This window comes from Balaenoptera acutorostrata, chromosome 14, assembly GCF_949987535.1.
Source record: "Balaenoptera acutorostrata chromosome 14, mBalAcu1.1, whole genome shotgun sequence".
In the NCBI taxonomy this organism is placed as follows: Eukaryota; Metazoa; Chordata; class Mammalia; order Artiodactyla; family Balaenopteridae; genus Balaenoptera; species Balaenoptera acutorostrata.
In genome coordinates, this window is record NC_080077.1 from 82,978,772 (window position 1) to 83,000,278 (window position 21,507).

Below are 21,507 nucleotides of genomic sequence, written 5' to 3' on the forward strand. Positions count from 1 at the left end.
CACAGTTTACAACACAAATTGGAGGCATAAGATCTTCCAATATGTCCAAAAATATAACCATGTCAAAAAATTACAGAGAGCAAATGGAAAGCATTCATTACAAAGATCTAGACAGGAGGTGAAAAACACTCCATGTCATGGTCCAGATGTACTTTCAAGTACATTAAACTGCAAACACTGTAGGATAAGAGAACAGAAAATGAAAATTACAATATTCATGTTCAACCAGAAAGTATTCATACTTACATAAGTAACTATAAACACTTGAGATGAAAGACTTAATTACTTTAAAAGCACTTTGCCAGATTTCACTTACAAACATCAATGAAATCCTTCACAAGGTTTGCATCTGTCAACACCCAGAGGCCACACTCCTAGAAAGAATAATTTTAATTTTCTTTTAAATAAAACTTTAAATGTCCTCTAAATTGTCAGACTCCCATACTCCTAACTCACTCTTGCTCATTTGTTTTTGTGTAGCATGTGAAAGTAGTTCCCTTTTTTTTTTAACTCTTGCTCATTTTTGAGAGTTTAGGTACATACATGAGTATATATTCTCTCTCATACCCAGACACAGATACACACACACACACACACACACACACACACACACACACACACACACACTCTCACATGAAGAAAGAGACATTTCAAGGTCAAGGGAAGTGATATAAAAGAAAGAAATTATAATGACAAATTCCATTATTTCTCTAATGGTGAATTTATTCATTTGCTTTTAAAACTAGAAGGATGACTATCTTTCCATTTCAAATTACACTTATATAACACACTTAATAAAAGGTTAAATTAAATAAATTTAATAAGAGGTTAACCTTTCAAAATTTAGATAATTAATTCTGAAGTTAACTTTGCAGCAGTAAAATATATTAATATCTTTTCGAATTATATAGCAAACTAAACATACCTGAAAGACTGCAAAAGAATTCATGAACATGCCTAAATAATATCCTGTGTTATAAAGTTCCAGTTCATGGACCACCTAAGGAAAGATAAAATATACGGAATGAATGCATTCATATCAACCTGTTCTGCCCTCTCAACAGTTCTGATATATACCTTAGATAAGAGACAGCCCATATGCTTATCAAATTTGAAAATGACACAAATGGAGGAATAATGCATATGTAAATGTCATGTTCATAATTCAATCAGCCAAAATTACATTTCTTTTTTAAACTTATTTTTATTCTGTTCAGCAATCCAGAATGCCTAAGAAGTGTGGGCTTGTTGACAAGACCAACACGTAGAGATCAGCATTAAAAATGACTCATATTTTTGACAAAGATAAATGGGTTCAATTTAATGGCTAATATAAGTTCTAAAAAAATGTCAGTTAGGGACTTCCCTAGTGGCACAGTGGTTAAGAATCCACCTGCCAGGGGCTTCCCTGGTGACGCAGTGGTTGAGAATCTGCCTGCCAATGCAGGGGACATGGGTTCGAGCCCTGGTCTGGGAAGATCCCACATGCCACGGAGCAACTAGGCCCGTGAGCCACAATTTACTGAGCCTGCGCATCTGGAGCCTGTGCTCCGCAACAAGAGAGGCCACGACAGTGAGAGGCCCACGCACCGTGATGAAGAGTGGCCCCCACTTGCCGCAACTGGAGGAAGCCCTCGCACAGAAACGAAGACCCAACACAGCCATAAATAAATAAACCCCCCCAAAAAAAATAAGTTAAAAAAAAAACTACCTCTTTAAAAAAAAAAAAAAGAATCCACCTGCCAATGCAGGGGACACAGGTTCGAGCCTTGGTCCAGGAAGATCCCACATGCCATGGAGCACCTAAGCCCGTGTGCCACAGCTACTGAGCCTGCACTCTAGAGCCCACAAGTCACAACTACTGAGCCCGCGAGCCACAACTACCGAAGCCTGCGCACCTAGAGCCCGTGCTCTGCCACAAGAGAAGCCACCACAATGAGAAGCCCACGCACCACAACGAAGAGCAGCCCCCACTTGCTGCAACTAGAGAAACCCCACACACAGCAACGAAGACCCAACTCAGCCAAAAATAAATAAATAAATTTATTTTTTTTTAAAAAGTCAGTTAACTAAATTCTTTAAAATAACACAAAGAGACAATTCACAAAAGCGGAAACACAAATTATGAATAAGCAGAAAAATATTCAACCTTATCGATAATCAAAGTGATGCAAATTACATCAATGAGATAGCTCTTCAATAACGAGATATTTGCATGTATCCCATAAGCAATGCTATTTTTTAAGAACCGTACTCATTGCTAGCAAGAGTGAGTGAAATACACTAAAAGAGTAAAACTGGTACATATAAACACAGAATTAGAATATGACCCAGCAATTCCAATCCTACATATATACCCAAAAGAACTGAAACAGGGACTCAAAGAGATATGTGTACACCAGTGTTCATTGCAGCATTAGTTACAATAGCCAAAAGGTAGAAACAACCTAAGCATCATCAATAGAAGAATAAACAAACTAAATGTGGCATATATATACAATGGAATATTATTCAGCCATGAGAAGAAATAAAGTTCTGATACATGCTACAGCATGGATGCACCTTGAAAACATTGTGCTCAGTGAAATAAGGCAAACACAAAAGGACAAATATTGTATGATTCCACTTATATGAAATATCTAGAATAAGCAAATTCAGAAAATCAGAAGTAGATTAGAGGTTACCAGGGTTGTTAACGGAAGGGGGTAATGGAAAGTTATTGCTTCATGGTCACAGAGTCTCTGTTTAGAGTGGTGAAAATTTTGGAAATAGACAGTTATGATGGTTGTACAATATTATGAATGTAATTAATGCCACTGAACTGTACTTCTGAAAATGGTTAAAGAGGCAAATTTTATGTTATATATATTTTACTATGGTAAAAAAAAGTTAAGATATTACACGCTTTTTGGCAACTATTTTGATACATTTCCCTTATTTACATTAGCACTAAGACTGACAAACTAAGACAAAGACAGGGAAAAAATTACTAAAGGTTCTAAGTGTAAGTTTAAAAACACACCAAGTTTAAAATTAAACACCCAAACCACTGCTTCTGCTATACTAACAACACCACTGCTACATCCATGTTAAGTAAACATGGTGCTAGAACAGGTACAAAGAAGAAAACAACGGAATGAGAAAACAGAAAATTTCATAATATCTCAACAAGCTAGCCAATATAGTTAGCTCAACTATAGACAACGGAGCCAGAGCCAGATAGGATGGAGAGAAAAGGTTTTCGTTCCATAACTCCAACTCTGCCACAGAACACCAATATGTGCAAGATGTCCTTCTGCTGACACTCAGGTGTGAATCAATGGAATTATCTAGGAAGAAGCATCTCTTGCATAAAGAAGTCCTCCTTTTCTCACTGGCTCAGTGAAAGGCACTGTCAAAGCTGCAGCAAGGAAAGTCTGGTATCTGAAAATTAGTTCTGGAAGATCTAGGATCTAAGGCATTCAAGAGTCTCTGGGCATCACCTATAAATTTAACAAGAATGAAAGCAACCAAAACAGTCTATTATCATAGGCTCTTGACTCCCTCCTCCAGAGCCAAATCTGGAGAAACAATAAAAGCAAGCAAGAAACTTGGATGAGTAGAACAAGAAAGCCCTCAGAAGAGGGAAGGGTATCTCAATTTGGAGTGCTGGAGGAAGCAGATGGCAGAAAGCTGCTACAAGCAGCAGTCAGATGACGGTTGGAGGGAGGTTTTTAAATTCTGCTAGTGCTTCTCTTCAGAAGGTAGCCTCAGGACAATCATTCCTTGCAATTTCACTGCCAAAACCAGCAGCCAGCAGGCAGGCAGTGTGGCCAGGATAATACAACGTGAGCACCTCTGCCTTCTGGTGTGAGAGGGCGAGGAAACGTGAACAGACCCCTGGCCTTCAAGCACTCACTCTTCCTCCTCTACTCCTCCAAACCCTCAGGGCTGGGGTCATCACCTCAAGAGACCGCCTCTTCCTGGGCTGCTTTTCCCTAAGAGCTTAAAAGTGAACCGTTGAGTGGAAGGGGACAGCACACAGGGAGGATCAAGAGTAGTTCTCGAGTCCCTGAAGCTCAACCTCTCGCCTCTCTTTAAACTCACAAGACATACACAGATTGGAGCTTGGTGTTCAGCCTTCCCCAACAGACATTATCAGAGTAGCAGCCAAATCAACTAGCCATCCAACGAGTATAATTTCCATAAAAGACATCCAACTGGACAACATACAACATGTGAAGCAGAATACTGAAAAGTCAGCTCAAGAATTTAAAATAAACATAGTAAATATAGGTAAGGTAAAATATTAGCAATATAAAACAAGAAAAAATATAAGAACCAAATGAAAATAATAGACATTAAAAAGTATAACAGCTGATATAAAAGTAGGATATCCATCAAAGTAGGATAGATACAGCTGATGAATAATCAGTGAGCAGAAAGAGTCAATTGAGGAACTCTCCCAAAGAAATAAATAAAAGACAAAAGAGACAAAAAACATAAAACAAAAAGCTGAGATATGGAGAAAAAAAGTAGAAGTGCCAATCTCTGAAAAGGAGAAGAAATGGAGAGAAGAGAACTATAGGAAGAAATAATGGATGTAAATTTCCAGAATCAAAAAATGAAGGGAGAGTATATATTGAAAGGGCAATTCCTCATGACAAAGAACGAAAATTCTGTACAACAGCAACATGATCTGGCCAGGGTTGGGGAAGGAGGTGCAGACAGGGAGACACAAAAAGAATGCATAAGAATATGAGAGCACACTAAAATGCTTGCCTTCTCAGATGAAGATACAAATATTGATAATCTTAAGAAATCAATAAGGATAAATAAATATAAGCACAATTCATGAGTTAAGGGCATCTATCATGGAAATAAAAATAGAATGTATAACTTCCAAAACCACAGGAAGAAGAACAAAAAGAAACAAAAAGGAAGTAGTCTAAATTTTAAAATATGAAATAAAAAAGCAGAAATAAGTCTTAATTAGAGCAAGGACTAATTTGTAAATGGGTTAAATAAGCTTATTAAAAGACACTATCAGATTAGATTAAAAAAACAAAAGCAAAATATAATAATATGCTATCTACAAGATATAGGTAAAACAAAAACTTACAAAAGGTTGAAAATAAAAGGATGGAAAAATATACCAGCCAAGTATATTTGAATCAAAAGAAAGCTGGGATAGCAATCTTAATATCTGACAAAATTTAATGTAAATGTACAGCGAGATATAGAGACAGAGACAAAGAGAGCACGTGTGTGTGTGTATTTGTGTGTGTACACATATACATGGAAGGAAAAATGAAATAATATATTTATTAAGATATTTAGCAAGCTGTAAAATGAAGGATGCTATATGCAGTTAAATCAAACGCAAAATGCTACAGACTTTTTAGAATATAATGTGAATATAAGTGAAGGCAAGAGAAAAAAAGTGACCAATTGGTTTTAAAGGAGTTTTCTTAAAAAAGGAATGAGAAAAATTTGCTGGATAGACTGAAGAAAAATGTATAATGTTTCTCAAATGGATTGATTTTACAACAAGATGACCAAATTAGCCTATACATATATATCTTTCTTCCTGATGTGTTGTTAATCACTGTAGTTAATCAGTCAATGGATGTAGGTTATACAGTCTAGATTTCACTGACAAGGACATATAAAGAACTTACAGAGATTGGTTAAAAATGGCAGAGTAGAAGGACGTGCGCTCACTCCCTCTTGTGAGAGCACCAGAATCACAAGTAACTGCTGAACAATCATTGACAGGAAGACACTGGAACTCACCCCACATCCAAAGACAAAGGAGAAGCCACAATGAGACAGTAGGAGGGGCACAATCACAATAAAATCAAATCCCATAACTGCTGGGTGGGTGACTCACAAACTGGAGAACAATTATATCACAGAAGTCCACCCACTGGAGTGAAGGTTCTGAGCCCCACGTTGGGCTTCACAACCTGGGGATCCGGCAATGGGAGGAGGAATTCCCAGAGAATCAGACTTTGAAGGTTAGTGGGATTTGATTGCAGGACTTCAACAGGACTGGGGGAAACAGAGACTCCACTCTTGGAGGGCACACACAAAGTAGTGTGCACATGGGGACCCAGGAGAAGGAGCAGTGACCCCATAGGAGACTGAACCAGACCTACCTGCTAGTGTTGGAGGGTCTCCTGCAGAGGCTGGGGGGTGGCTGTGGCTCACCGCAGGGACAAGGACACTGGCAGCAGAAGTTCTGGGAAGTACTCCTTTGCAAGAATCCTCCGGGAGTCCACCATTAACCCCACCAAAGAGCCTGTAGCCTCCAGTGCTGGGTCACCCAGACCAAACAACCAATGGGGAGGAAACTCAGCCCCACCCATTAGCAGACAAGTGGGTTAAAGTTTTACTGAGCTCTGCCCAATAGAGCAACACTGAGCTCTAGCTACCACCAGACGCTACCATCAGGAAGTTTGCACAACCCTCTTAGATAGCCTCATCCACCAGAGGGCAGACAGTAGAAGCAAGAAGAACTACAATCTTGCAGCCTGTCAGGAAGAACTACAATCCTGCAGCTTGTGGAACAAAAACCATATTCACAGAAAGACAGACAAAATGAAAAGAAAGAGGACAGTGTACCAGATGAAGGAACAAGATAAAACCCCAGAAAAACAACTAAATGAAGTGGAGATAGGCAACCTTCCAGAAAGAATTCAGAATAATGATAGTGAAGATGATCCAGGACCTCAGAAAAAGAATAGAGGCAAAGATCGAGAAGATGCAAGAAATGTTTAACAAAGACCTAGAAGAATTAAAGAACAAACACCTAGAAGAATTAAAGAACAAACAAACATAGATAAACAATACAAAAACTGAATTGAAAAATGCACTAGAAGGAATCAATAGCAGAATAACTGAGGCAGAAGAACAGAAAAGTGACCTGGAAGACAGAATGGTGGAATTCACTGGGGCAGAACAGAATAAAGAAAAAAGAATGAAAAGAAATGAAGACAGCCTAGGAGACCTCTGAGACAACATTAAACACACCATCATTCACGTTATACAGGTCCCAGAAGGAGAAGAGAGAGAGAAAGGACCCAAGAAAATATTTGAAGAGAGTTATAGTCAAAAAATTCCCTAACATGGGAAAGGAAATAGCCACCCAAGTCCAGGAAGCGCAGAGATTCCCAGGCAGGGTAAACCCAAGAAGAAACATGTCAAGACACAGGGTAATCAAATTGACAAAAATCAAAGACAAAGAAAAGTTATTAAAAGCAACAAGGGAAAAATGACAAATAACATACAAGAGAACTCCCATAAGGTTAACAGCTTATTTCTCAGCAGAAACTCTACAATCCAGAAGGGAGTGGCATGATATATTTAAAGTGATGAAAGGGAAGGACCTACAACCAAGACTACTCTACCCAGCAAGGATCTCATTCAGAATCGATGGAGAAATCAAAAGCTTTACAGACAAGCAAAAGCTAAGAGAATTCAGCACCACCAAACCAGCTCTACAACAAATGCTAAAGGAACAACAAATGCTAAAGGAACTTCTCTAAGTGGGAAACACAAGAGAAGAAAAGGACTGACAAAAACAAACCCAAAACAATTAAGAAAATGGTCATAGGAACATACATATCAATAATTACCTTAAATGTAAATGGATTACATGTTCCAACCAAAAGACACAGGCTCCTAAATGGATACAAAAACAAGACCCTTATATATGCTGTCTATAAGAGACCCACTTCAAACCTAGGGATACATACAGACTGAAAGTGAGGGGATAGGAAAAGATATTCCATGCAAATGGAAATCACAAGAAAGCTAGAGTACCAATACTCATACCAGACAAAATAGACTTTAAAATAAAGAATGTTACAAGAGACAAGGAAGGACACTACATAATGATCAAGGGATCAATCCAAGAAGAAGATATAACAATTATAAATATATATGCACCCAACATAGGAGCACCTCAATACATAAGGCAAATGCTAACAGCTATAAAAGAGGAAATCAACAGTAACACAGTAATAGTGGGGGATTTTAACACCTCACTTACACCAATGGGCAGATCATCCAGACAGAAAGTTAATAAGGAAATACAAGCTCTAAATGACACAACAGACCAGATAGATTTAATTGATATTTATAGGACATTTGATCTGAAAACAGCAGATTACACTTTCTTCTCAAGTGCACACAGAACATTCTCCAGGATAGATCACATCTTGAGTCTCAAATCAAGCCTCGGTAAATTTAAGAAAATTGAAATCATATAAAGCATCTTTTCCAACCACAACGCTATGAGATTAGAAATAAATTACAGGGGAAAAAATGTAAAAAACAAAACACATGAAAGCTAAACAATACGTAACTAAATAAGCAAGAGATCACTGAAGAAGTCAAAGAGGAAATCAAAAAATACCTAGAAACAAATAACAATGAAAACACTATGATGCAAAACCTATGGGAGGCAGCAAAAGCAGTTCTAAGAGGCAAGTTTACAGCTATACAAGCCTACCTCAAGAAACAAGAAAAATCTCAAATAAACAATCTAACCTTACACCTAAAGGAACTAGAGAAAGAAGAACAAACAAAACCCAAAGTTAGTAGAAGGAAAGAAATCATAAAGATCAGAGCACAAATAAATGAAATAAAAACAAAGAAAACAATAGCAAAGATCAATAAAACTAAAAGCTTGTTCTTTGAGAAGATAAACAAAATTGATAAACCTTTTAGCCAGACTCATCAAGAAAAAGAGGGAGAGGACTCAAATCAAAAAATCAGAAATGAAAAAGGAGAAGTTACAACAGACACTGCAGCAATACAAAGCATCCTAAGAGACTACTAAAGGCAACTCTATGACAATAAAATGGACAACCTGGAAGAAATGGACAAATTCTTAGAAAGGTATAACCTTCCAAGACTGAACCAGGAAGAAATAGAGATATGAACAGACCAATCACAAGTAATGAAATTGAAACTGTGATTAAAAATCTTCCAGCAAACAAAAGTCCAGGACCAGATGGCTTCACAGGCGAATTTTATCAAACATTTAGAGACAAGTTAACACCCATCTTTCTCAAACTCTTCCAAAAACTTGCAGAGGAAAGAAATAGAAGAAAAAAATATTGCAGAGGAAGGAACACCCCCAAACTCATTCTACGAGGCCACCATCACCTTGATACCAAACCAGACAAAGATACCACAAAAAAAGAAAATTACAGACCACTATCACTCATGAATATAGATGCAAAAATCCTCAACAAAATACTAGTAAACAGGATCCAACAACACATTAAGAGGATTATACACCATGATCAAGTGGGATTTATCCCAGGGATGCAAGGATTCTTCCATATATGCCAATCAATCAATGTGATACACCATATTAACAAACTGAAAAATAAAAACCATATGATCATCTCAATAGATGCAGAAAAGCTTTTAACAAAATTCAACACCCATTTATGATAAAAAAAAAACTCTCCAGGAAGTGGGCATAGAGGGAACCTACCTCAACATAATAAAGGCCATATATGACAGACCCACAGCAAACATCATTCTCAATGGTGAAAAACTGAAAGCATTTCCTCTAAGATCAGGAACAAGACAAGGATGTCCACTCTCACCACTATTACTCAACATAGTTTTGGAAGTCCTAGCCACAGCAATCAGAGAAGAAAAAGAAATAAAAGGAATCCAAATTGGAAAAGAAGAAGTAAAACTGTCACTGTTTGCAGATGACATGATACTATACATAGAGAATCTTAAAGATGCCACCAGAAAACTACTAGAGCTCATCAGTGAATCTGGTAAAGTTGCAGTATACAAAATTAATGCACAGAAATCTCTTGCATTCCTATACACTAACAACGAAAGATCAGAAAGAGAAATTAAGGAAACAATCCCATTCACCATTGCAACAAAAAGAATAAAATACCTAGGAATAAACCTACCTGAGGAGGTAAAAGACCTGTACTCAGAAAACTTTAAGACACTGATGAAAGAAATCAAAGATTACACAAACAGATGGAGAGATACACCATGCTGTTGGATTGGAAGAATAAATATTGTGAAAATGACTATACTACCCAAAGCAATCTACAGATTCAGTGCAATCCCTATCAAATTACCGATGGCATTTTTTACAGAACTAGAAAAAAAAATCTTAAAATTTGTATGGAGACACAAAAGACCCCGAATAGCCAAAGCAATCTTGAGAGAAGAAAATGGAGCTGGAGGAATCAGACTCCCTGACTTCAGGCTATACTACAAAGCTACAGTAATCAAGACAGTATGGTACTGGCACAAAACCAGAAATATAGATCAATGGAACAGGATAGAAAGCACAGAGATAAACCCACACACCTATGGTCAACTAATCTATGACAAAGGAGGCAAGGATATACAACGGAGAAAAGACAGTCTCTTCAATAAGTGGTGCTGGGAAAACTGGACAGCTACATGTAAAAGAATGAAACTAGACCACTCCCTAACACCATACACAAAAATATACTCAAAATAGATTAAAGCCCTAAATGTAAGACCGGACACTATGAGACTCTTAGAGGAAAACATAGGAAGAACACTCTTTGACATAAGTCACAGCAAGACTTTTTTGACCCACCTCCTAGAGTAATGGAAATATAAAAATAAACAAATGGGACCTAATGAAACTTAAAAGCTTTTGCACAGCAAAGGAAACTATAAACAAGATGAAAAGACAACCCTGAGAATGGGAGAAAATATTTGCAAATGAATCAATGGACAAAGGATTAATCTCCAAAATATATAAACAGCTCATGTAGCTACATATTAAAAAAAAACAAACAACCCAATCAAAAAATGGGCAGAAGACCTAAATAGACATTTCTCCAAAGAAGACATACAGATGGCCAAGAGGCACATGAAAAGCTGCTCAACATCACTAATTATTAGAGAAATGCAAATCAAAACTACAATGAGGTATCACCTCACACCAGTTAGAACGGGCATCATCAGAAAATCTACAAACAACAAATGCTGGAGAGGGTGTGGAGAAAAGGGAACCCTCTTGCACTGTTGGTGGGAATGTAAATTGATATAGCCACTATGGAGAACAGTATGGAGGTTCCTAATAAACTAAAAATAGAATTACCATATGACCCAGCAATCCCACTCCTGGGCATATACCTAGAGAAAACAGTAATTCAAAAAGACACATGCTGGGAGGGAGACACAAGAGGGAGGAGATATGGGGACATATGTATACATATAGCTGATTCACTTTGTAATACAGCAGAAACTAACACAACATTGTAAAGAAATTATACTCCAATAAAGATGTTAAAAAAAAAAGACACATGCACCCCAATGTTCATTGCAGCACTATTTACAATAGCCAGGTCATAAAAGCAACCTAAATGCCCATCGACAGACGAATGGATAAAGAAGATGTGGTACATGTATACAATGGAATATTAGCCACAAAAAGGAACGAAATTGGATCATTTGTAGAGACATGGATGGACCTAGAGACTGTCATACAGAGTTAAGTAAGTTAGAAGGAGAAAAACAAATGTCATATATTAACGCATATACGTGGAATCTAGAAAAATGGTACAGATGAACCGGTTTGCAAGGCAGAAATAGAGACACAGATGTAGAGAACAAACATGTGGACACCAAGTGGGGAAAGCAGGGGGTTGGGGAGGGAGGGATGAATTGGGAGATTAGGATTGACATATATACACTAATATGTATAAAATAGATAACTAATAAGGACCTGCTTTATTTATAAAATAGATAACTAATAAGGACCTGCTTTATTTATAAAAATAAAATAAAATTCAAAACAAAAGAGCTTACAAATAAAAATGAAATGACTAACGAATAGGTGATTAGTTTATATAACACTAGATGTTCATATATTTCTTGGTTTGTAAGTTTTCTGCAGGTTAACATGATTTTTCACTCCCTCAATATACTGCAAATTCCTGATTCAATGGGGACTGTAATTACTTATAACCATTATGTACAACCAAAATAGAAAGTACTACATAATTACCTAAAGCTCTCTCCAATGTCATTCAGAATTGTGCAAGTCCATTTCCTAGTACTTTCTCAAGAGTCTTCAGTTAAAATACAGTATGAAAATGAGGGAAGACTCTAAGTGGCATTTCTCATGTAAGACAGCAAAGACACTTGACCACGATAGCCTCTTTCCAACATTAACAACTGGAACGCAGATCCTTTTCATTCAGAAGCTTTACTGATTACTGACTTACACTTGAAAAGGAACTCATGAAATTTCCTTTAGATACCTGAAGTAACAATAAAGTTTCTTTTTTTCTCTTTTAATGTGTATTTTTGTAATGAAAAAATAGCTAAACTCACATTTTCCATTGTAATATCGTTTGAGACATTCATCAGATTCACACTTTTGTCGACAGCTACAATCCCAACTATTGAGTCTGGCTGCGTCACAGAGATCCTGAGAGAGACTCTCTCAGATGGTTCAGCATTGGCTTTACTCCAAAATAGCTGTATCTAAGAAAGGGAGAAAACAGGATTGATACATTACACTTTTTCAAAGCATTTCTTACGTCTTACCAATAGCAGATGAATGACAAAATCTAGCAAAGATTCTACATTTGCCTTGGCTCGGGGACCATTCTAAAACCATACACAAGCCTTCTCCAGGGAAAGGAGTGAAAAGAAACCTCAGCCCCACAGTGTTCGCCAGTCATGGAACCTCTCACTGAGGCATAAATCAGAGTCTTCCTTCACTTCTCTACCCTTTCTCCACCTCCCACCCCACAGCCCCCAGCCGGTGCTGAAGACGAGACACTGTCTGATGTACATGAAGAGGGCCAGTATCCAAGAGGGGGGACAGGAAAGAGGAAAGAAACTGCCGGTGCCTTCACACTGGCCACCTGGACTCAGAAGTCAGTGCGTGCAAGTCAGAGCCCCGGGGCCTCCCAGAACCGGCTGCACTGGGCAGGGGTGTCTTTCCCCAGGACGAGGCCATCAGACCAACACAGTCAGGCCCCACGCTCTGTGCCTCTGCGGCTGCCTGAACTTCCTCTGTCATTACACTCAGCAAAGCACAGTCCTACCCGTACTTCTTTTTTTTTTTTTTTTAACATCTTTATTGGAGTATAATTGCTTTACAATGGTGTGTTAGTTTCTGCTTTACAACAAAGTGAATCAGTTATACATATACATATGTTCCCATATCCCCTCCCTCTTGCATCTCCCTCCCTCCCAACCTATCCCACCCCTTTAGGTGGTCACAAAGCACAGAGCTGATCTCCCTGTGCTATGCGGTTGCTTCCCACTAGCTATCTATTTTACGTTTGGTAGTGTATATATGTCCATGCCACTCTCTCACTTTGTCCCAGCTTACCCTTCCCCCTCCCCATATCCTCAAGTCCGTTCTCTAGTAGGGCTGTGTCTTTATTCCCGTCTTGCCACTAGGTTCTTCATGACCTTTTTTTTTTTTCCTTTAGATTCCATATATATGTGTTAGCATACTGTATTTGTTTTTCTCTTTCTGACTTACTTCACTCTGTACGACAGACTCTAGGTCCATCCACCTCACTACAAATAACTCCATTTCATTTCTTTTTATGGCTGAGTAATATTCCATTGTATATATGTGCCACACCTTCTTTATCCATTCATCCGATGATGGACTTCTTAAAGAGCATCAATCCTCTCATCCCGGCTGAACCCAACGGCTATGTTCTAAGGCCTCTTCCTCCTAGGAATGTTCATCCTGCCCAGCTCTGTTTCAACAATCCCGTGCCCCAGTGACTGTACCACCTGATCAAGATGGCCTTAATGTCCCCCTCAGCTTGCCTGAACTTTAGAAACAGGCTTCTTCCTGACATTAAGCACCCAATTTCCCTTTTCTTAAAAAAATTGCAATTGTTAATGTTTTCTCTGTCCCTTTGAGATGTAAATCTTCTCCCGGCTTCCTGCCAGTTTCACCAGCAGCAATGTCTCTCTCAAAGACCTGGGAGTCATCCTTTTGAAGTGTAATCATCAAGAAAGAGTCCTGACTGTTCTCCCAGTCTCTGTGGATGAATAGAAGCCTAACTTATATAAACTCCAGTTACCAAACACAGATGGCCTAATCACACTGACCAACCCCTCCCCCAGGGTCTTCCAGTACTTTTCCATTAACTCACACCAGTGCTTAAAAGCCCTCCTGCCTTTTGTTTCAGTGGAGTTGAGTTCAGTCTCTCTCCCCTATTGCAAATGTCTTGAACAAAGTCTTCCTTGCCTGTTTAACTTGTCCAATGCCATCTTTCTTTCACATGCCTCTTGAGCCATTGTATCTAGTTGACTCTTCTCCACTTATACCTTAAACAAGGGGTAAGGAGGAGTATCGTATGCAAACTTTGCACTTCTCATTCTTTACTCTGCACGTCATGACCCCATGGCTCCAACCTGCACTTCTGTGTGGATGATTTCTAAAACTACATCTCTTGCCCCTTCCACATCTCATTCATTTATTCCACAGTCATTACTGAACATCAACAAAGATTCATTAATGTTCTTGTGTTGAAACATAGTTTATCTCCAAATATGCAGTTTCTTGCAGAGTAAATGTGGTAAACATTATCATATAAAAATTGAAGACTTATCTTTGCAAACACAACTGAAACTACTTTCTTATCTCTCATATCTAAGAAATTTCTTGGAAGTTATTTATACGGTCTGCTTCCTCAAAGCCTTTCACACGGCAACGTTTTTTTAGAACCTGCTCTCCCTTTCAGAGATCTGTGCCTCCACGTTTAAGCCTTACTCCTACTTTAAAATTCACCTTTCTCAGGGGATTAATGGAGTCACTGGAAGTCAAAAATTGTGCCCTGAAACTGACAGAATACAGCACTGTCTTTTAAAATATTCTTTTCATAAGACAGAAGATAGAAGTTTGTATCATGTTTTGACAGTCAAAGTTAGTTAACAGTTCTCTATAAAAAAGGCATGGATAACAACTGTTACTTCTTAAAATTTTAACAAATCAAGGGGGAAAATGCTACCAGAAGAACTGCACTCTGCAAATCACTACTTTAAAATAATGATTATCGGGGACTTCCCTGGTGGTGCAGTGGATAAGACTCTGCGCTCCCAATGCAGGGGGCCCGGGTTCGATCCCTGGTCAGGGAACTAGATCCCACACGCATGCTGCAACTAAGAGTTCGCATGCCACAACTAAGGAGCCCACGTGCTGCAACTAAGAAGCCAGTGAGCCACAACTAACGAGCCCTGGAGCTGCAACCAAGGAGCCCACCTGCCACAACTAAGACCCAGCGCAACCAAATAAATAAATAAATATTAATAATAATAATAATAATGATTATTTTGCTTCAGAGGTCCTGAGACGGCAGCAGCCTTTAGTGAGAACAATGGCTCATTTTAATACGTATGAGATAATTGAACTCCACCTGTCAATCTTACAATCTGGTTACTTCTCAGAGTTGGGGCCAAGGAGTGTTTCCTCCACAAGCTATACACCTTAGTTTATAAAAATCACTGCTGTGTGTGGAGACAAAACTCCACAGAGATCTCCACATGCAAAGCAGCCAAGCTCATTGTAAATTTGTCCTGGGTGAGTTTCCAGACTGATGAAATGGATAAACCAAAGCCCAGCTCTCCTTCCACATTTAACTGCAGATGCCTCACTCCCTCCTACACCCCTCACTTCACTCCCACACAAATAGCAACACCACACGTATATTGCCATTGGAATTCCATGGCAGAGCAATATTGACTCCACCATTTGGGAAATCCTGAAAGAGCTTGGATTTGAATTAAAGACTTAAAGCCAAGAACCATGACTTACAAAGAAGACGCACAGCGTCCAATAATTCCACAGGTGAAAATAGATACACAGTAATTAAATATGAAGAGGTTTATCCATAGTTCTAGAAATGAATATAAATGTCTAACCCATTTGGTTTCATGACACTTTTCTAAAGAAATATTACATTTCTCAGACTTTACTAATATGAAGTTTTCTTTTAAACATCATTACCTTAAATCTTACCTTATTTTTAAAAACAAGCTGAACAGGAACTTTCAGAACATCATTTATAATTTCCCCATCATCTTCAATATAATACACAATAATACAGGCTTTTGGAGCCCAAGAATTTTCTGGTGTTAAGGAAAAAGTTGTTGAATTTTGCTTGCCTACGGCCACTAACTGTCCCCTGGACACTACCTGAAAAGAAGAATACATGAGTTTTATTTTATGCTAAAGCTAGTGAGAATCTCAATGGCAGCTATGTTTATCACAATTTTAAGCAAACATACAAATTCTTGACTTAAAGCAACTTCAAATCCTTTTTGAACACACACACAAAAATAAATCTCCCTGACCAACACAGAGAGTACACGTTGGTAATTAGAAAAGGATAAGATAAAGCAACCATAATTGAGCCAACAGCAGCTTGATGGTCAAGAATCTATTTCTGAGTGGAAGGAATGCAGAGCACCACTGAGAGAGCTGGATTAGCAAAACTACAATTTATGGGGAGCATTTTTATTTGTTTTTGTTTTCCATATGTTTTATAATTTTCTGTAATGAACATATGTGGCTTATCTCATAGAATTTTAAATTTTAAACATAATGCAAGATTTCATTATTCATCTTAAACTGGAAATGCAAATACAGGTGAAGAAAGAAAAAAAGTTTGATTTCAATATAAAAAGGACAGCTTAAAAAGGTGTGAGGCTGATTTGTAGCAACATGGATGGACCTAGTACGATAATATACCAAGTGAAGTAAGTCAGAAAGAGAAATTCAAATACCATAGGATATCACTTATATGTGGAATCTAAAATATGACACAAATGAACATATCTACAAAACATAAACAGACTCACAGACACAGAGAACAGACTTGTGGCTGTCAGTGGGGAGGGTAGAGGAGGGATGAATTGGGATTAGCAGATGCAAAGTATATATATATAGGATGGATAAACAACAGTGTCCTACTATATAGCACGGGGAACTATATTCAATGTCCTATAATAATCCATTGTGGAAAAGGAAAAAAATGTAAAATTTTGCAAAGTAAATTTATATACAACCTAGACATAGAAAACTCTGTCAGAGGGACTTCCCTGGTGGCGCAGTGGTTAAGAATCTGCCTGCCAATCCAGGGGACACGGGTTCAAGCCCTGGTCTGGGAAGATTTCACATGCTGCGGAGCTACTAAGCCCATGCGCCACAACTACTGAGCCTGCGCTCTAGAGCCTGTGAGCCACAACTACTGAGCCTGTGTGCCACAACTACTGAAGCCCGCATGCCTAGAGCCCGTGCTCTGCAACAAGAGAAGCCACCGCAGTGAGAAGCCCGCGCACAGCAACGAAGAGTAGTCCCCACTTGCCGCAACTAGAGAAAGCCCGTGCGCAGCAACGAAGACCCAATGCAGCCAAAAGTAAAAATAAATAAATTTATAAAAGAAAAAAAAGAAAACTCTGTAAGAACGTATATAAATATTACATACTGTGCATGTATAACATACAATACATTAAAATATAATAGTTTCTTTTAAGTGTGAGGCTGAATTTTAAAAATCAGTAAGTTCAGTTTAAAATTAAGGTAGACATTGTTTCAAACGATTCTACAATAGATCATAAATTTAGATTCTGTAAGAGATTACCATATAGCTAAACTCCTTCAACTCCTTGTTGCCACTAAGCACCAACTCAAAAGGTGATCCCACCTAGAAAAAAAATACTTTAATTAATATATACATTATCAGTGGCAAGACAGTCCAATTATAATTAACAAGTGATTGTAATCATTACCTTTATATTTTCATCTCTTGTTTTTAGCTGGATGTACGTTTTACTAGGAGACTTAAACATATCATGAACTGCCATGCTACTCACGGTATCAAGAAAAGAGGCCTATAACAAAAGAAAAGGCAACCATAAAGTTTCATCTTTAGAAACACCTTGTTAAAGGATGTTACCTGCTGGACAATCACTGAAAGATAAATTCACTTTCACTATTCTTCACGCAGGAAACAATACATTCCCCAGACATTGGATCTTCATCATTTTACAGCTTACACTATAAAGAAAGTGATAGCTGTAAACATGTAAAATGGTCTTCATCATCATAATCTAAGAGGAAAAAAGTACAGTCCTAACTTATTTCCAAAACAAAGGTGTATTATCAGGAAACACGGTGAGAAGAAAGAAGGAAGTGGAAAAGGAATCCTTTCCTCTCCCCACAATACAGAACTCAACTATAAGCAAGAAATCATATCAGCTCACTCAGTCTACCACTGGTGAGAGAAAAACTCAGAGGCCACACTGTGACAGGGCTGAGTGACCACGAGAAAGGGAGCGGGAACGGCTGGGGGTCTCAGTACAGCAAAGGAGTGTAAAGGTAAAAAATATATTCCCCTTTGATCGCAGCTCCTGCCAAAACACCATTTCAAATGATGGAAAATCACCTAGACTGGGAGTTTGGGGGTTTCTCCATCATATCTTCGGATCACTATTTTCCTTTGCTCTTCAAAATGAATTTACAATGAAGCATTCAGTCTAATTCTCAGCTACTGTCATTAAATCACTTTTTAACCCTTTCCCCCATTCTTTTAAAATAAAAATATGTGTCCACTTCCTGTGTACCAAAGTGACCTCCCAACGGGTGGAGTGCCTACCACAAGATGACAATTTTAAGGTTGCTGCAGTAACATAATGATGGTGGAAACAGATGGTACCTTCAACTGTAGCTCGCTGGAATCGTCCAGGATTGGGAATTCAATCTTGAAGATTCCATTTGGGGGGACAGTATGATTTATGATCTGGACAGCCCCTATTTCCTGATTTCCACCACCCCATCTACTCCAGTACTCGGTATAGTTTCTCTGCGTCACCATTATGACTACATTATTTCTTCTTTCTTCAGGAGTCAGTTGATTGCCATCAGAACGGGTTACCTTCACCTAATTGTCAAAAGAAAACATTTTGAAATCAGGTAAACAAGAGAAGCAAAGGATTCAAGTTTAGTTGAATCCAGTTTCCATCTGTGCTGTTCCCATGAAACTGAACTCTCAAAAATCATCGGCAGCCCCCTAACTTCCAGGTTCAGTGGTCTCTCTCTCTCTAGGCGGCCTCCCCTCCCGTCTGGCTGTTATGGCTCCTCTTACCTTCCACGGCTCCACAATAACCTCTTTCACTGCATACCCCTCTTCCTACATCCTCTCAGTGTCCTTTTTTATCCCCCTTCCCTCTCCCTAAATGTGGGAATTTGTCAAAGTCTCATTATCATTTACCCTCAAAGGTCTCGGCACTCCTGCTGCCATCCTGACCTGGTTCTGGAGCTCATACTCAATACCTCCAACCCCCTGCAGGAAACTTCTACTTGTACATCCCTGTCATCTCAAATTCAGTACATCTAAAAGTGAGAAACCATCTCGCCTTTCCTATTTTTGCTAATACCACAATTCCGTCAGACTTAACATCTCTGAATTTCCCTTCCCTCTCCCCACCTTCCAAATCCAATGCACACCAAGTCTTACAACTCTTACATGCTCTCCACCCACAGTCAGCAGTGCAAGCCTCCTGCTGGCCTCATGGCTGGGCTGCTGCCCTCCTCCTGCACCCAGACCCCCCCCCCCAAGTCCCCCTGGAACGCTGCTTTCGCCACACCCCTCCCACATTCATAAGGCACCAAGATCTTCGCTGCTTAGAGCACATGAGACACGGAGGACCCTCTGCAATCCCCAAGCTTCGCCTCCTGCTTTCTCTCTGACTGCTCCTGGACACGAGTTCTCTGCTGTCACTGCCCCGGTCCAGTCGCTGTCACCTGAAGGCACCCTGGCTTGCCAACCAAAGCTCTCGCCTTGTGTAGATGTCTCAGTTCATCTTGTTCCCCACCCACACGTCCAAACACTGAAAATGCTGCTGATCTTGTAACAAATAGCCTAAGTCTTCCACTTCTCCATAAAGCATCCCTGAATGACCCCCCATCCCTATCCTACAGGCAGCTCCTCCTCCCTGAACTCTTTTTGTTTCCCTCTATTCATTTGGAAGTTACCATTTGCAGATTCCTGGGGGTTTTCTTAACTACCTTTTCAAACTGTCTAAATTATAAGCTTATTAAAATCAGAAGCTATCTAAAACTTTTTTTTCTCACTAGATCACTGGTTTATTGTAAAAAGATATTGAGCAAGATGGAAGAGATGCTTAGGGCAAAGTACCAGCACAGGGCCCTCTCTGAGCGCAGCCCTGCCCCCAAATCTCCACATAGTCACCAACATAGAAACTCTAAAACTTCTCTTGATCTATTCAACAAGAAGTGACCCTCCTTTCTTTAAAGCAGGGGCCAGAAGACTATGGCAGGAAGGGAGGCCAAATCCAGTCTCTTTGGAAGTAAGTTTTTATTGGAACGTGACCACCCTCGCTTCGTTACCAAGGGGTTGTGGCCGCTTTCATGCTACAATGTCAGAGTCACACAGTTGTGACTGAGACCATATGGCCCTCAAAGCTAAAAATATATACTATCTAGCCCTCTGCAGAAACAGTTTGCCAACACCTGTTTTAAATCCCTACAGAAATGTGTTCATGACACTGATTTAGCCTGCCTTGAATTACAGTTATGTGTATATTTTCTTGTCACCATCACAAACACTGTACCTCCAGGGCAGAGACTGGGTCCTTCTTAGGTCTGTAAGCCCCATGTATTCACTCAGTCACTAAATGTTAATTCCGTATTCTCTCAAAAAATTGAGTAGATTAGTTGATACTTTTTAATGCTACATCTTTGCTAGGACTAAAAGCAGTCATTATAAAAATCAAATTGAAATTGAAATTTTTTGACTACCATCTAATTCCTTCGATTAATTTATAAAAACTTCAGTGTCACAATTCAAATCTAACTTGAATTACTTATTAAACATATTTTGAGGAAAAATTTTTTGGAAACTACTTTTTTAAATAAATTAGATAAAGGTCATTTGGAAACAATTCTGTGTGCCTCATATATCTAAAGAGGAAAAGTAATCTACCTACTTTGGGCTTAAATTTTTTGAAAAGCATTGAAAGTACTATTTCCCATTCTGTTTCACTAAACTGAACTTACTGCTTTACACCATTAATAAATATGCCAACTTACAGTGGCTGTGAAGTTGAGAGATGGTTTTAAGACAGTAGCATAATCAAAAATTTCAATGATGTAATCGTGTTGCTTGAAAAATACATTGGAGCTTGCATTTCTTGAGATACCTGTTTTGGAAATTGCACCATTTAGAAAGTAAAAGTAATATATTACCAACAGCTTCTATCCACCAAATCTCTCCATCTGAGCTACTTCCCAAAGGGGTTAGGATATCAGGACACAGAAGCCTCTTTGGCTCGGCCACAAAGAGGACCACACATGTCCCCTGTGGATCCCTTCTGAGCACCATTAGTGTCCCCCAATCAATGACATGTGCACCAGAGATCAGGCCACTGATCTCAGAACAGTCTTTTTGCACTTTCCGGGATTGGTGAAAGCCATTAAAAAATAGC

The 21,507-nt window shown here is 38.9% G+C and overlaps 1 protein-coding gene across 2 annotated transcripts in view; it reads right to left on the minus strand.

Moving 5' to 3' along the window:
* CD109 (CD109 molecule) overlaps positions 1-21,507 on the minus strand; it is a 130,087-nt gene that overhangs the window by 39,297 nt on the left and 69,283 nt on the right. For both annotated transcript variants that reach the window (XM_057528034.1, XM_007166643.2), the window contains 8 exons: positions 21,113-21,222; positions 18,717-18,941; positions 17,791-17,892; positions 17,643-17,705; positions 16,019-16,195; positions 12,355-12,507; positions 926-1,000; positions 317-374 (listed from right to left, as the gene is read on the minus strand). In XM_057528034.1, the coding sequence (XP_057384017.1) occupies positions 317-374; positions 926-1,000; positions 12,355-12,507; positions 16,019-16,195; positions 17,643-17,705; positions 17,791-17,892; positions 18,717-18,941; positions 21,113-21,222 (963 nt within the window). The remainder of the gene's footprint in view (positions 1-316; positions 375-925; positions 1,001-12,354; positions 12,508-16,018; positions 16,196-17,642; positions 17,706-17,790; positions 17,893-18,716; positions 18,942-21,112; positions 21,223-21,507) is intronic.